General features: G+C 46.3%; 1 protein-coding gene across 1 annotated transcript in view; it reads right to left on the reverse strand.

Annotated features, from left to right (window-relative positions):
• The window catches only part of FBXO42 (F-box protein 42), a 50,109-nt gene that overhangs the window by 15,872 nt on the left and 16,724 nt on the right, over window positions 1-17,513 (reverse strand). The window contains exons 3-4 of the mRNA XM_069782302.1: window positions 15,632-15,748; window positions 8,485-8,619 (exon numbers count right to left, since the gene is read on the reverse strand). Coding sequence (XP_069638403.1) covers window positions 8,485-8,619; window positions 15,632-15,748 — 252 coding nt within the window. The remainder of the gene's footprint in view (window positions 1-8,484; window positions 8,620-15,631; window positions 15,749-17,513) is intronic.

Raw genomic sequence — 17,513 nt, forward strand, 5'->3', positions numbered from 1 at the left:
TCTCCTCCTGCCTGACTCCATTTCTGCATCAGTGAACAGATGCTCAGCTCTTCCCTTGCCTTAAAGGGAACCACAAGTCCCCAGAAAACCAGATCATCACTTAAAACATCATTTCCCTTCGAGCCACTTCTCTCCCAGCCTCCTCTGTCGCATTTTCCCCTCTGTTTTCCCTGCCCCACATATTCCTACTGCATCAGGCTGAACTGTCCAAGGCAGGACAGGAGGGCATCCAAGGGGTAAAGCATCATTCCCTGTGGAAGCGCCATGGTCAGAGAGACATGCCTCGCTGACCTGCTGACGAAAGCAGGCGAGCCATTGCTCTGAGGAGTAAATTTCCCACAGCAGGGACTGTTTTCCCCTGCCATGTTTCATCTGCAGATAAAAACTTGCTGAACTTCCAACTACTGTGGCACACAGAGCAGGGAATGGGAGAGAGAAACCACCAGTTGCTTTAGCCTGCTGATGTAAAACCACCTTTACCAAGTCTCAGCATCACCATGACAGCTCGTTAGATGCAAGCCGGCTCTGCTGTTGCTGGACCCAAATCCTGGGCCCATTCCCACCTCCGTGTGCAGGCGGGTTAGCTTCTTCAAAGTGATTCCAGCCTGCCTCCAGCACTGCATTCCTGTGATGCTGCGCACACAGATGCTGGAGAGGCAACGGCAGCAGCACCCTGGTGTCCCTGCGGACAAGGTGAGGACCAGTCACTCATTTTAATTGCTGAACAGACTCTGCCCTCCACCCTCAAGCTGTAAGAGGGGAATGAAGTTATGGAGTGACTTTATGACCTCAGTGGATATTGGGAGTAATTGGAAATGCTGCTGGAACTTGGCTTGGGTGCATCAATAAGGATAACTTACTCAACACCAGCTGGGGCAAGGGGCAGGCTGCAACCAGGCCCAATCACAGGGAAGGAGGAATGGAGAAAGCCATGCAGCAGATGGTTTTCAGATGTGGTGCTCAAGAATGGGAGGCACAGGTATTTTTTTTACCCTGGTACAGGCAGTCCACATACATTTCCTATCATGCTGACCAGCTAAAGAGTTTAACGGCTTTATTTCTGAAGCATTTACACAACTGCCCTCTCCAAGCAGGTGCCTTTTTTTTATAGGGAGCAGATTCCCAGGCAGAAAGCCTCCAAGAGCCATACAGAACCCAAAGAAGAAAAGGGGAGTCTTTCGGCTCTTCCTGCCTAGTTCAGCAAAGGCATTTGAAGGATAGATCCCTGCAAACAGCAGATTGCATGCCCAATCTCCATGTGCGTTTTCTGCCTCTGCATCCCTGGCATAATTCATGCAATGCTGCTGGGTTAGTTGTGGCAGGGTGTCCATCCCGAGGGGCAAGACCTACCCCCCCACACAAGTGATGCTGAATGAGCATGATTCAGAAGATGACAGATCCAGACAACAAAAAGCTTTCAGAGGTTAAACGCAAACAGCCAGAGAGGCCACAAGAACAGAGAAGGACAGGGCCTGGCAAATCAAAGGGAGAGTAGATGTGTGTTGTAAACCTAAACCCACTCAGATTAGGCATCTAATCACTGCTGCAGAGCAATCCTATTGAACCCAAACAGCGATGGATTAATCTCCTGGAAACCAGCCCTCCACACACAAGCAGTGCTTTCCCAATGAGGCATCACAGCTTTTGAAAAAAAAAATACCAACAAAAAAAACCCCCAACAACCAAACCCAAACCCCTTTATCCGCTGATTTTTCATCTCTTGCCCTTGAAATATTTCGTATTTAATAACACAAATTTCATTAGACACATTTTTCAAAACTACCCAAGTGAAGAAAGGAACGAATTAGCATCCTGTCTGCCTCACACAGACTAACCAAGGGACTAACCAAGAAACACCCGAGCCCTGTGGAGCCGCAGCTCAGAGCCTGCCAAACAAGCTCTGGGCTCGCTCTCTGGAAGGGCAGTAATGAAGTTTAAACTCTATATTCAGGGATGTTGCTTCCTTTGGAGAGCAGGGCATAGCTTGCTGTTTCCAAATGCAGCAAACCCAGTTCCCGCTCCCTGCAATGTTGTGTTTTGCAATATAAATTGTTTAATGTTTGCACAGATGCAGCTTTCACCTGGGAGCAGCCCAGATACTGCTCTGCGTACTTGCAACAGGACGACCTCAGCATGCTGTGCTTTGCAGGATTTCTACACTGCCAGCTAGATTTCTCTAGTTACCAGGATTCTTCTTCAAAAGATGCACCTTGCCTTTTTATTTCTGCACTGCAGCTTAAATTTCAGAAAGGCTTCATCCTTCAGTGCTCCTTGCCACTGCCACCCTGACAGGACAACACCAGGCCGGAGGATACGGCTGTCAAAAGCTACTACCACTTTGCAGGAGTGGTTACTCATCTCCCTGTAAACCTGTGAGCCCAAAGAGGGGGGAAAAAAAAAAAAAATCAATATATTTAAATCGGAGAAAGCAATTCCACGCAACCCATGCAGCGACAGCATCTGTCCCAAAGGATGGCATAGAATGAAGCCCAGAAACTCGTGGTTTTGTTTCAGAAGGGTAGACGTTAGCTGCGTGATAAGCAAGCTCCAGACAGGCAGCAGACTCACCAGAATTAAGGCAGAGTTTCCAATGGTGTCAAGTCACTCGGGGCTTGAGGGCTCAAAGAGCATTTTGATCATGGTGGGAAAGTCAGGGATTTTTCGATAACGCAGAAAGTTTTAGCTCTGCGAAGGCAGAAATATGCCCTACTGCTACTAAACTCAAAGAGCAATGAGGAAGAAACAAACCACATCAGGAAAAGAGCTGGAGAACAGCTTTCCTCTCTTCCAGGCTGCATTCAGTACTGTGACAGCAGAAAGACACTCCACATATTGTCAGGGATTTCCATCCGTTTCATTAACCTGTTCTACTTTGAAGTATCAGACACCTGCAGCCAGTAGCTGCAGTCATAATTAGAGACATTATTCTGTGCCAGGTATCAGCTTTTCACTCCTTTTCACTCCCAGGAGGCCAGCAGCTACAACACGGCTTCACCGTGCTCAAGGTGATCCCAAGTTTTTGATAAAAAGTTAGGCATGCCTTCAATTAAAAAGGGCCATTCAACACTGCACCACGTTCAGAAACACACAGGTACACACAGACCATTTTGCAGCCCTCCCTTCAAGGGCTGTAAGTGGAAAAGAGTTGGGCTAAATTTTGGAAGTTTATTTTCAAAACCTGCTTCTCCTGGTTTCCTTCATTATGTACATGGGAATGTGTTTGCTTTGCCAAGAAACATCTCACAAATGGTGTCTCAGGGACCGGCAGCAGTCCACAAATTGAGAAATATTGCTCTAGAGAGGCTACCAGCATGGGCAGGTCAGGATTTTGAAGGGTTTTTTTAATCCCTAAAGCAAGGATGTGCCTTAGATCACTCACTACGTTACCACGAGGCAAGTCACCCTGCAATGGAAACAGAAGAATTGCAATATGGGGTCAGGACACAGCATTTCAGTAATGAGTCTCAGCTGGTTACTGCTATTCAGAAACAAGATGATGCAAAATGCAAGGACTAAACAATCTGCACGATCTCAGAAGATCTTCAGACACAGTGGGTTTTAAACCCAAATGCAAGACAGTTCCCACTACTCTAACAACTGTTTACTCTTTAGAAACCCCACCGATCCTTTGGACTGCCCTGCAGCCACAAATCCTGCAAGTTATTTACACCATGCAGGAAGGTGTTGCACCAATTTACGGATGCAGAGGGCTGGATGTCTGCTGGATCTCAGCTGCATGACCGTGTCCCTTCCCTGGAAAGTCCAGTCCTTCACTGTGGCTCATGTCTCCTTTCAGCTCTACAAAGCTCACATAGCCACAAGGAAGCTCACTCCAGATCAGGACCAGCATTATCAAACTTCAACTGTTTTGAAAACTTGCCACTGTTTTCTAGAAGGAGATGATGAAAACAGGGCTTTTTTTTTTTTTTTTTTTTTTTTTTCTTGGGGCAAGGTTTTTGCTCAGCTTTGTCAAGGGCAAACTGCTCTGTTTGCGCTCGACAACTAACGGGCAGGTTTCTCCTTCAGCCAAGAGAGCCTCCCACCGCACAGGGACCACATCTGATACAACCACCTCAGGCAGGTGACAGCAGAGTCTCTCCTACCTCCTTTGGGCTGTTAGTTTTGTTGACACAACACCATCAAAGGCACCTTCCCCACAGCTCACAAGGGGAAACCCAATCCTCAAACTCCAGCAGCTCCCACTCAAAACACAGAGGGGACCTGGAAGAAAAAAAAGGGCCAAGAGGAACCGACGTGGGAGAGGTTTTTTTGCACACTTACTGTGTCGCATTAAGGCTACCCAGAAGATTTTAAGTGCAAACTTTAGGCTGAAGGCCTCTACTCATTTTCAGGCTAAAGCAGGGAGGATCAGCTGCTCTGATGTGGCTACATCTTGACGCTATGAACACGGACAGAGAGGATCAGAGCATCTAATAAACGAGTTTTGCCTTCAAGCCTGTTTTTATCCTGAAATCCTGAGAGAGATATGAAAAGCTTTCCCATTTCCCCAGCAAAAATGAATGCAGCATGACTGCAGGGAGACAAAAACACCAGGAAACAAGTCCTGGGGAGGTTTACCCCCCTCCCAGTGGAAGGGTGGACATGGGGCCAGCCACACAGTGAGCCTTTTTGCAGCAAACAGGAAAAGCAGAGCTACAAGACTCCTGAACTCTCCTGATATCTGAGTGGGATACCATGGCCTGGCAGTGGGAAAACACACTTTGTGAAGGGGGGACTGGGGTCTTTCCAGCTCTCTTGGCTTCCCAGATAGCTGTAGGGAAGAGGGTATCAAAGGGGGGGATCACGCTTGGCTGAGGATGATAAAGCAGAAACAGGGAGGATGCACAGACCCCGTAGGACTTCAGCTAGCATTCCTCTCTCTGCAAAGACCTGGTCTTTTTATAGTAATTCCTTACTATATAAGCACAGTAAAAGTCTCGGTTTTAAAAAGAAAAGCTTTCCACCTCTGTCCCGTAAGTCCCTGGGAGCATGGGCAAAACTACTGGCATCGTTTTTTCTCTCTGATGTAAAAAAAGGTACTTCCCAGCTCACTGTACAGTTCTGGCAGACAGAAGCCAAGTGTAGGGCTCCTGAGGAATATAAACTAACAAATACAGGAAGGGAGAAAGTCTGCAGAAACACACGGTCTGAAATAGCACAGGCAGGCCAGAAGGATAACTGCCTGGGGATACGCTCTCAATTCTGCATATAAATTATCCCCTGCAGCCTGATGATGACACAAGCAGGAGACACAGACGATGGTAAAGGGCCTGGGTCAGTGCTGATGGCCAAGGCGGCTTCTCCCAGGGCCTGCCAGCACTTTTTATTCACAGTAATGGGGGGGATCTCATCAAGAGAGTTTCACAGACCTGCATGGAAATAGGACAGACCTTCCGGGCCACCGGCACAGCAGCTCCAGGGCCAAATCCTGGGTTAGCCAACTCCAGGCGTCAGCAACCCCACACCAAAGCCCTTGCCCTGGGAACCCCTGCAGCTCTTGCATTACCCATTGCATTAAGTCCTGGGAGTCTCCATTTCAAATGGGGTTTGGTTTCTTTCCTGGCCATTTCCACTGCACAAAAGCTCTTTTCTGGGGAGCACCAGAAGGCTATCGCCGCCAAAGTCATCCTGCCTGTGCCCTTGCTGCAAGAGCGGCGTGCTGCAGCTTGAGTTACAGAGGAGTCAAGACTAACCCTTGCCTCTAGCTGGATAAACAGACTCCAGCATAAACCACCTCCAGTCCTCCATCAGATTCTCCTCTGTGCAAATAGGCTAAAAGTCAAAGAAGTGCCCAGACTAATTATGCAAATAAAGGCAAAGAAAGCATCCCCAACACATGGAGAAAGGCACTTGCTTCTCAGGGACCACCTACCCCGGGATAACATTGCAGGCTTCCCACATATTATGGGCCGTTAATTATCACTCCCATCCTGCTCCATCAAGACTCATATGTGGGAGTGGAGGAGGTGGAAAGTAGCTCCAAAGTGGCCAGAAGAGCTTGAGGGAGAAAGTTTAGAGGCATTCCTGTTCACGTTCTTAAAATAGAGATCCCGCTGCCTTACACCCTCCTTTGTAGACCTTTAAGCCCCACCAGTAAAAACCCTACATAAAAGCTAGGCATTAAACTCTCTTGTTCTGCTCCAGCCTAATAAGTAGAAAGCCAATGCCATTGTTTTAGATCTAAGCGAAAAAATGCTTTGAAACCTCAAAAATTAGGTTTTTTTGAAGCAATTATCTCCCTCCTCCGTCTCCAAGACTAAAGAAACATGGGCCAATTATTTCTTTGAAGGCTAAATATTTACTCCTAGGTGAAGTGCAGCAGCTCAGGCTGGAGGTGAATTATCCAGCTCTGATGTCATCTAATGTCTGCAAGTAAGAAAACCCAAATGAAAACAGGTATGAACAAACAACAACAACAAAGGGTGTTTTCTCCTGGAAAAGCCCTTCAGAGAGGAGAAAGGGATGAAGTTGTTTCAGCTTACCTGAGCTGTGTCCAAGGCATTTAGCACGGCCCTGGCACCACACTCCTGTTCCCTTTAGGTAGCTCTACCCAGGTCTTATTAGATAATATGCCCATGCTTAATAAGGGCACAAGTAGAGCATGATCAAACCTCTCTGAGCAAAAATTGGCCTTGTTGAAAAGCCGCTGTCTTATTCTGGAGCAAGACCTAGCCTATAGAGACCATAGGGCCAGGTGTGGGAACTCCTCCTCAACCTCCACGAGCAATTAGCTTGCACACACAGCGAGCATTAATCAATCAATGTCAGCTCTTCTTTTAAAATAAATCCCTCCTGCCTTATTTACATCTGACTCCTGAGTTTCAAAGCTCTCTGCTTTTGCCCCCTCCAGTCACTATTCTTTCCCAGGCAGCGGGTGCCAACCCTCTGGTTAAGGGCACACAAAAAAAAAAAAAAAAAGAGGCAGCTATGTGTAAGAAACTACCACCGGCACAAGTGCGGAGTGACTCATCTCTTCTGAAGACCAAGGAACAAGAGCGCTCTCTGTTTGGTGAGACTGCCTGAAGTTTCAGTTGCGATCCCATCTCACTACACGCGCTCATGACAGCATGCAGAAATATTTCCTCGGGGGATCTTCCCATGGGACTTAACTCTGACACATATTCCCACAGGACTTGTTCTTTTAAAAGTGTTATTTGTTAGTAAGGCAGTGGGAATTTGACTTTGCGAAATACCAACAGAGTGACTGAGCAGAGCTGGGTGCCGGCAGCTGGACCCGTTGACGCGACTGCGAGTCATGCCCCGTATTCAATCCGACGGAAGAACTCGCTGGACTGCAAGAATAGATGTCCTGGACCAGAGCAGAGGTCTGCATCACCCAGTATCCTGTTTATGCTACCCATAGTGTCTTCTCCACCCCTGAGCAGAGGGAGAGTGCTACAGCAGGGAAGGAGGAAGAGCAAGAGCCAGTTTCCACATACATGTAGACTGTGGTTTGCTTTTGTCCTCCATTTAAAGTCCATGACTGCTTAATTCTCACCTGTAGGCATCATACAGTGGATGTGCAGATGCAAAAATCAAGTCAAAATATTAGGAGTTGTGTAGACTGATATCCAGCAAGTGGTCATCAAGCACCAAGTTACATGTTAACATTTCAAAGTGACACCCGACCAATTCCCAGATAACACCAGTATGCAGAAACATCTGGATTTTGGAGGACTTCGTAAGAAAAACGTGTCAGACATGAAAATATGACTTTAAACAATAACTGAGTAATCCACAATACTTGGAGCGCATGAAGCAGGGTCAGAGGGAGTCTGCACCCAAGCAGACAAGCCAGCAAGGAGTGCTTGGTGGATGCTGAGCTCCTTTTCTTCTTCCTGCTCTTCACTAAATGTAAAGCTTTTGCTGAAATGACTAGCTTAATGATTACCCCCCATCCCCCCCAAAGAGCTTCCCCCAATTCTTCTGCCTTTGTCAAAGTTATTTTAGTCAAATTCAGAAATAATGGAAAACAAGTCTGCCGCGTGGGACATTTTGAGTACACAAACCAGTGTGGGAAATCATTTGTGGCGTTTTCCTGCCCTGCTCAGAGCACATGGACTACAGGAATGTACCTGTTTTCCCACGCTCTCCCGGTTGCTGTGGGCAGCCCGCACAGGCATGTCTCCTCCACTCCTCAAAATACCTGAAGTGGCAGCTACCAAAGTTATTAAAAAAAATTCTCAGCTTTGGGACGACTCTTATCAACACAGGCTCTTGTGGCTGCAGGTAAGTGTCACTCATCCTGCATGGCACGAACCAGCACTGAGCAGCTGCTCCAAAGAGAAACAACCCAGTGTGGTGCCACAGGCACAAGGATACACATAGTCTGCAGCAAAAAAAAAAAAAAAAAAGGATATAACCTGAAGACCAGCCAGATAATGATAAAACACGCAGGGAAATACAGAATCAGTCCAGCCAGCCCTGGGGACAAGGTAAGTTTTGATAAAGCGGTGGGGGAGTTGAACATCTGCCACCTCTCACCTGATGCCAGGGGCCGGATCCACTCCTTGCTATTCAGGTCAAGTCTCCAGAGGTCATTGAAGGCAGCATTACAACTGCTCTGTGTGCAGCCACCAAACACATACATTGACTGGTTAGCGTCATAGTAACACGCACCTAAAAAAAAGCAAACACACAGATTAGCCAGTTCTGTGACCTTCGCACTTTTGGGTGAAAAAAAGATCATTTTCTTTTCCCCCTGGTTTTCAGACAGAAGAAAAGCAGACAGGCTGCCCCAACTTCAATAAAACCATGGGCCAGCTTAGGGGTATCCCTGACCACTGTAAATCTCCAGCAAGAACCTTCTGAGACAATTATCCCCTCAAGCAGAGCTGCTCCTGGAAGTGCAAAGAAAGCTGCCTTAGAAGCTTGCAGTTAATTAGATTAGCTACGATCAACACACTCAGCACACTTACCTTCTTCTAAGCTAGTTTGTATGGTTTATAGGGTTGCCAAATTACACTAAGAAACTGGCCTGTGTACCTAGACCTGGTCGCTTATTCTCTTTTTCCAAAGCTGACGGTATTTCACCTTATCTCATAATAGAAAAGCACCACTGAAACACATGCATCCTATGCGAGCATTCCCTTTACCTCTTATGGGAAAGGATTAGGCAGCGAGATGGGGAATGGGGAGGGAACACGACACTTGACAACCCTTCAAAGATACCCAGGGAAATAAAGAGCTTTTGGCCCCAAACCAAACTCTGCAGCAAAAAAAAACCCCAAACAAAACCATCTGCCTTTGGCAGTTAATGTCCCATGGTACCCATGCCCCTCTGAAAAGAAGTAAATTAAACATAAGATAAAGCAGAGAGGACTTGCTCAGCTTATCTGCCTCGGAAGGTGAGCAAGATTCAAACGTGTTCAGAAAATTAAACCCCTGCAATTACAAAGAGGATTTCCCAATATCTACATTTCCCTCCTCAAACACAACGAGCCCCATTGACTTCGTACGATGGCCCCTTGCCTTTCACATTCTTGAGATCCCTGCAAGGCAGCAGCATCTCTTCCACCTCTTGCCTAACTCATGAGAAGTGGGACAAGTGCTGGATGGTGACGCTGGAAGAGCAAGGTTATGCTTCGGCAGCAGCTTTGATAGACAAACTCACACCAGCTCCTAAGCTTGCAAGCCAAGGATCAAGGAGTGAAGGCAACTTCAGCTCCTGGGCTGGTTCAAGTGATCAGGCAGCAGGTTTATCTGCATCTGCACCCTCCAATCGGCTGGGTGCTGTCTGCTCTACTGACCTGCATGTGACGGCGACATGTTTGAAATTCAAACCTCCTTTGACCTGACAAAGCCTGAAAAATCTCAATTCTTGGGTTTTCTGTAAAATTCTTCCCCTTCTTCCCCCAGAGCTTTGGTAAAAAGCGTAGTGTGGCTGACATGAAGGGCAAGCTTGTTTCTGAAGCCTCGATCTGTCTGTCGGTGTGTTGCTCTGTTCATTACTGCATCTCCCAGGATATATTTAGTGGTCTCCAGACACCAGGAATTCAGCAGCACACTTACAGACGGTCCCAAAACACTAAATCCTGCGTGTAGTCCCATAGCACCAGCCAGGGGAGCACCAGCACTCGGCTCAAAGAGGACTCACTGCCTGAATCCCACTGCGAACCAAAGCCTCTCTCTGTAAACCCCAACTTCATGCACAAGTACCCTCAAAAAAAGTAACAAAAATCTACTATCAAGCCTCTCAATGTGAGCAAGGCCTCCTCAACGATTCTTCGAGTGTTCATTATCAAGTCTAGCGAGGGGAAAAACCACAATAAATCATATCCATGCACACATGCGCCAGTGCATAGTAGAAAGCCACAGTGTTTTATGCTCTGGGAACACTGAAGGGTACCAGCCAGGGCTCAGAGGGAGCAGGAGTCATCGCCCTTGTGATGACAAGCAATATATTGCCCAACTCGAAAAGCAAGAGGAAAAGTCAAAGTTCAGGCAAGCAGCCCATGGCACTGGGCAGCATCTGGCCCTGGGTCTGAGATGGAGGTGAGAAGCACTAGTGATTATGCAGAAGCCCCTCCACGGAGCATCTCCAGGATGAGGACCATGTACTGTCATAAATAACTAGCACAAGAGAAGCGACAAGATGAAAGATTAGCACAGAAGTACAGCGGCTTTGATAAAAAGCACCAATATTTATTCTGTGCTGAAGCAAAAGTGGAGGTAGATGCATGGCAGGAGTGCAAGTTGCACTGTTCCTTCCCTCTCTCTCCATCACATATAGTACACAGCTGTTCACCAGTTAAAAAATAAAAATAGATTCAGATGAGCTGACCTGATGGGGGACAGGACTACTCCAGAGCCTGTACAGATATAAAGGCTTTTTTTTCTTTTTGAAACCATAGCAAGAAGATAGAAGAAAAAGAGCCTAAAAAAGGAGCATATGGACTGAAAGCCTGATAACCTACTTTTGGTAGCAGGAGAAAACGATTCAGAGCAAATCCCTGCAAGAAGAAGTTCCTGCTTCCAGCTTCACTCTAGACCAGTACAAGCATGTCCCTGGCCAACCCCACGGCCCTAATTTTCCAGCCTGGAGGTACGTACTTCCAGCGTGAAAGAGCTCTTTAACGCAGCCCACCCATATATATACCAGTGATATTCATCTTGCCGCTGTGAAAGAATCACAACGCCGTAAACCGGTGCATTCAAGTGCCCGCGGACAATACCGTGGCTCAGTGGGGGATGCGATGACGTCCGGTGTGGCCTTTGCCAAGGGTCCCATTGTCTGACCTGGGGCTTGTCATGCAGATCCCCTATTGAAAAGCCAGCAGCCCTCATGCCCTTGGCTTTTAGTGACAAGTCCAGGGCGCTTTGCTGACCACACAGTGGGAATGAGGGAGCTGGATACATTTGATGTGCTCATGGGGTGAGACCACCCAGCTCTGCCCCGTGTGCATCCACGCGACGCCCTTACATGCAACTGAAGCGTCTTCATCTCAACCCACATCTTGCCAAACTAATGTAATACACACTTATACGCCACAGCACATCACTTCGGAGCTCTGTTTGGAGTGGAGAATATATAAACAGTGGTGTAGAGGATTTACCTGGGATGGGTTTGAGAAAGAAATAATGATTAAGAGCATTTTTATAGCTTTACCTACTCCTGAAGATTCAACCCTGTATCATTTTTACATGGTAAGACCCCTTGTAGGCTGCAACATCACCTCCACCCAGGAAGGCACCAGCCAGCACTTCACTAAGCACATGCAATTAAAACCTGCTGCAAAGCAATGCTGTAGTTTTTCTACTTAACCTTTCTTGAAAGGTTTAGTCTCCTTAGAAATTTAATCACTACTTAAACCATGACAGGTTGAGAGCCTCTTACCTCCTCCCCATGCCAAACCCTTGCTTGGCAAGCACAGCTTTAACACCACAGCACAGCTCATTTATTATTTTTGAGGGGAGGTAGCAGCATTCTTCTCCTCTATTTGGATTTAAAAACCAAGCCAGCCAGACAGGCACCATGACGTCCGCGTGGCATGTATTTTAATCCTAGACCAAAAAAATTTAAACTGTGCTTTCCTACTTCTTAGCAAGCCATTCAAAGCTTCTGAAGCCAAGGAAGACGGATCAATTTGGGAAAAAAAAAATGGGGGGGGGAAGCACAATTGAAAACTCCAGTTTATACCAGCCTTGCAAAGGTGTAGAATAAATCAGGGGAGGAAGGTGCAAGTCCCCAGTGCCTTTAACTCTTTTTTGGGTGGAAAACACTGGAGGTATTTTTAGTTGGGTTGTTTTTGTTTTTTTAAAGTCCCAGTAAAATTTAGTGTCCCCCAGAGTTTCAGTATTGCAGAGATGGCATATCTTTGTAACTGGAAATGAAGAGAGTAAATATTTCTGATGTTTGAAGACACTGGTACCTAAACAGACCACAGAGCCAGCTTGTTTTGAACACGTTCCTGTTTCTCCTCTGTGCTGCATAACAAAGCATCAGAGGCTTTCACCCAGAGCGTGAGATAACTGAAATAGAGATCAACTGGGAAGGGAAAACTGAATGCAAAGCACATGCCCTTTGCGATAATTAAAGGGCACTAACTTTTTAAACTTCGAGTACATCAAATAAAGTAACCCATCCAAGTTCAAAGGTCGTATTCCCCATCAGAGAGAGGGGAAAAAAGTCAGCTTGGCTATTGAAATCCCATTGCTACACAGCCCTCAGCTGAAAACAGCACCGCAGCTTTGCAGCTAAAAGTTGACAGCCCTTGGTGTTGGCGTTCCCAGGAGGACCCTGCCAAGACGATGCTGCAAGCATTGTACGTTGAGCTGCTGGCACCGTTTCCTTCAACGCGGGGCTGGGTTTTGGAGGTAACCTCTCTGCGCCCAACTGCGCTTGGCACAAGAGCCAGCAGGATGGCGGCGCTGAGGAGGCAGGGCTGCAGATGAAAGCACCCGGTCCCGCTGGCTGGCACAGATGTTTACACCAACTACGCCGCAAGTTGCGGCATGATAAAAATGCACCAGACCTCTGAAAGCCCAGCTCTCCACATCTTTGGGGGAAAAAATAAAATCCCACATCTATCTCCTTATTCTCTAAAATACTATTTTCCTGCTCCTTGCAGTGCAGCCACTCTGTGCAGACAAAAGGCAGTGATATATTGAGCAAAGCTAGGTGATATGAAGAGCCATAGCTCTGGTAGAAAAGCAGCCCATCCTGTAAAACAAACAACATTCCAGCTTTTACCTCTCCCTTGCCTCTCAGGGTAAACCCATGAAATTGCTTTAATTAGTCGTCATGTTGGTGCCATGCTTCCCAGACTGCACGGGAAAAAAATAATCAGTATTTAAAGTTAGTCACTCTCCCATCAAAGGATCAATATTTCTGGCACAACGGTCGGCATTCCTCTGCTGCTTTTCCGTTTCTGCATTCCTGTGCCTTCTGACATCGCTTTCTGATTGCGGCCAGTTATTTAACCACATGAGTCATTGCCCTGCTATGATATTTGTAGGCTCATACGTTAGGGCTAAAAAAGAATTAGATGACTACCGCAAACATTACACCTGGTATTCAGCTCAAAAAACCTATCCATGAAGTATTTCTTCCTGTACATTTCTATCTAAAAAATAGTATAATTGATATTGTATCATGTTCTGCAGCTTCAATGAAATCCTTTAGAAAATCTACAGCCCATCCATAAAGTTTATTATCAGTTGTCTGGTCAAGGACCTGCCAAATGTTCCCTCCCCATGAGATGACAGTAACTTCCATTAATTATTCCTTATCAAACAGTTTTTCTATTACTCTCTTCAGAACTGATAGAAGACATAGTGACCTCTAACTATCTAAAATTCTCTCACTTGTCCTTTTATGCTCCATATGAGCACTTCTGGGATATTTCTAATAAATCTTAGAAGAGAGATAGTCCTAGCCACTTCTTTCATGCCAGCTACTGTTGCCTGTTGACTTCAAATGACTCGTGCCTGGTAGATGACGTCTTCCCACAAAACCTGGCAAATCCCTCACAACCCTAAAAAAGGGCTTTGTGAGTACTCCCTCACTTCCCCTTCCCCAAACCTCCTGTTCTTACTTCGTCTCAGCTCTCCGAATCTCAGTATTTTAGGTCATAGGTTTAGAGATTCAGTTTGAATTTCTGCAATTAATCACTTGTAGCCTCAGTTTAATATGGAATCCACCCACAAACATGCAACACTTTGTTGTAGGGAAAGCAGATACCACAGATCTGGAGAACTGCTTTAAAAAAAAAAATCAGTTTAAGTCAGCAAACAAGTTAATCCAGATTAGCTTTCTGCGCGTAAAGTGCATTAATAACGCTTCTGTAGCGACCAAGGGCTGACCAGAGCCACTGTCAAATAGCCAGGCTAATAGAGATTACGTGCTCCGAGGGCACTGGCTTTAGTAAGACAACTCGTTTTGGATAGAGTGTAACTGCAGCAAGCTCAGAGGAAGGCCCTGGTGGGCAGTAGAATAAATTAAAGAGCACACAGCAGTCTTTGGTGCAATATTTGGGCCTTTCTCAGGTAGTTTCTAGCTAGCCTTAAAACTCACCAGTTGCAAAAAGGCTGCAAAAATTGAAGAGAAAATACACGCAAATCTGCAAGTCATTAATAAGCACTTTACTAACACAGCTGCTTAAAAACGAGCTATGAACAGTGGTACCCTTTTTATTCTTTAGGAGGACAAGGAAATCTTTGAAGAGCCCAGTGACTTCACCAGAGCTGCCCACAGTGTCTCCTGGACTTGTCTCGGCAGGAGGCTATGCATCGGTTGCTTCATAAATTATTACTTGGGAATATGAAAATTTTATGCCTGCTTGGAGTCACATGGCTTACACCGTGTTTATTTACCTTTAGAAAAATGAAATTTGCTCCCCGGAATAACTGCTTCCCAGAGGGCTCAGACCCAGTGACAAAGCCACAAGGACTGAATTTTTGTCATATTCGACTATGTCACCTGGCAGAGCGGGCTGAGGCAGCTTGATGCTACTGCAGTACAAATAACAAGTTTTATCTGAGTATCTTTCCCTAAGGGAAACACTTTTCTGTTCTGTTCCAGAAACTTGGAAGCAGGGCAAAAATTCACCCATACGTTAAGTGGCATTGTTGACTAAATCGCTTACTTCTATCAGCAAATACACTTGCTTCTCATGTGCAGTTCTGTTTTATTTTGAAGCAAGCCACACTCAGCCTCCTTCAAATTAGATTACTCACAGATGTAGAAGATGACGTGCTGTAAAAGCAGCCAGCGTACATCCCCGAGTGCTGTAGGTATGCAAACTCATTGGCTTTGATGGTAATGACTTGAGTCTAGTGGCTAAGTGAGGTTTCTATTGAAGAGGACACAAAGCTCAGACTCAAAAAGGGAGCTGCGGAAAGAAGCCTGCGTGTAAAATTTGCAAAACCATAAAGCCAAAATCCCACCCTAGCTCTGTTAACATTTCCTAGGAGCAACGAGCCAATAACCATGATTAGCAGCTACCAAATCCCTATTCTTGTGCAAAGTGCTTGTGTTGGCAGATCTGTGTGTTACACTGACCCACTGAAATTGCCGCAGCGACAGGGACGTGCAGCACTGCTACATCCCAAGCGATGCAGCACAAACCCCTTGGTTGCAGCTTCCTGTTACAAATCAGGGCAAGCAGAGCTTTTCCCAGCAGCTACTTACTGTGCGAGAAGCGTTGCGTGATGGGGGTGCCAGGGTAGGGGTAAGTGCGACTCTCCCACTGAATATTTCCTTCTTGCACTGCTTTGATAAAGCCGTGATAACACTGATGGGCCACACCTAGGGAAAAACAAGACGTTAGCAAAATTTGGGGCACGTCAGGAACAAACCGTGCCTGCACAGTTGCACAAGCAGCATGATAGCAATTATAAAGAACCCCTGTACTTAGATCATAAATATGCTGGTGGAAATTCAGAGGATTAAAGAGAATAAAGAATAGGGACACTGCAAATGTGGAAAATCAGCAGCATTCACTGAACTGATTCACTGCATTTCCAATATCTGTCAGCTCTAGCTTGGTAAAGCAAAGCCTTTGTGAAACGTAAGCATGTGTGATGACTTCGCAGAGCTGGTTTTCAGCCTTCTCTGCTACAAAGCAAGCCTGCTGTCCCCTAATCACACCCCCAGAAGAGCAGCTACCCTTCCCTTAATGGACCTTTGAGGATAAATAACGTGCAATAATGAATTTTTAAGAGCGTACACACAGCTACTGCATGGGAATCTAAACTAAATGAGAGGGGGGACATCAGTGATAAAAGTCAGTGTGTCTTAGGTGAAAATATTCCTCCTTAGCTGTGTAAGGGAGCAGATCTGGCCGACAACAGCTCCTCCGCAGAGCAGGCCAGGCCCAGAGCTGCAATTAATTCTGTGTATGGAGTACATGTGTCTGCGTTTGTGCTGAGAGGGGCCAGAGACTACTCTCTGTGGAAGGAAAAGAGTCTGGTGAAGATTTACGACTGCAGTGGCTCAGCAGATGCTTGGCGGCATCCGCTATGCTATGGCAGCCCTCACTCTGAGGATGCCACAACCTGCCAAGACTTTTTCCCAAGGATTTGCTTACTGAAAGCCCTGTGCCAGGAACACCCCCAGCAAGAAGTCACACTCTGGGATATAAAGCAGGAAGTTTTTTAAAAAAAAAATGAAGCCCGAGGTCCTCAAGCAGCTGGTCCCCGAGAGTCGTGCGGGAAATGTAATGTGAACTATAGTATTTCATAGCAGATGTATCCTGACAAACAGGAAAAATTAACCAGAAGAAAACAAATCAAGCATTTACCTCAAGTGACCTCTCTGCTTCACAGAGTGCAGGTTAGCAATTACACTCCCTTTTTTTGCTATAATTGCCACAAAAATGGCACAGCCGCCCAGCACCACTCATCCCCTGAGACTTGGACAACTCACTCCCATGCCACACTGTGCCTCAGGCTGCTTATCCCTCCCCTCCACTCCAGGGATGTTTCCCACAGTCTCTTTTGGGGTGAATCACCAGGTGCTTGTTCATTCCAGCTGCTTCCTTTGCATCTCTTAAGGCTCCTCCAGGAACAAGCATGTGTGAGAAAGCACGCCCAAGCAGCAACTTGAGGGCTGTGGACACTTGAAAATCTCTCAACAGGGGTGTGGGCTGCTGCTGACCCAAAATTATGCAAAAAGACTAATTTTGTGCAATGCTCACTTCTGAAGTAGCTGTGTTTTTTTTAACCCCCAGCCTGTTAAACTCTTGGCAAGGCAGAAAATGCCTGGAATCTGAGCAATGCTTCACATGTGCGGAGAAGTTCACAAATTAGACATCACCCCACACACCTGCCAAAGGCATTTTTTCTCACCTGACACCCGCTCTGTGTTTTCCAGAAGAAACAAGTTACCCTCATGCAGCAGCGTGCCTCATTTCCTACAGATTTAACTGTGGTCTCCTCTTAAACTGCTTGTTTTTTAATGAAGCTTGTAATCAAAACATGTGTCTCCAACAGAAACAGAAATCATCCAATGTATTAAAAAAATACCAAAGCAGATAGCTTTGCTTGTATCCTTGTCCAAACTTTACCTACCT

Source organism: Haliaeetus albicilla, chromosome 4, assembly GCF_947461875.1.
Source record: "Haliaeetus albicilla chromosome 4, bHalAlb1.1, whole genome shotgun sequence".
NCBI lineage: Eukaryota > Metazoa > Chordata > Aves > Accipitriformes > Accipitridae > Haliaeetus > Haliaeetus albicilla.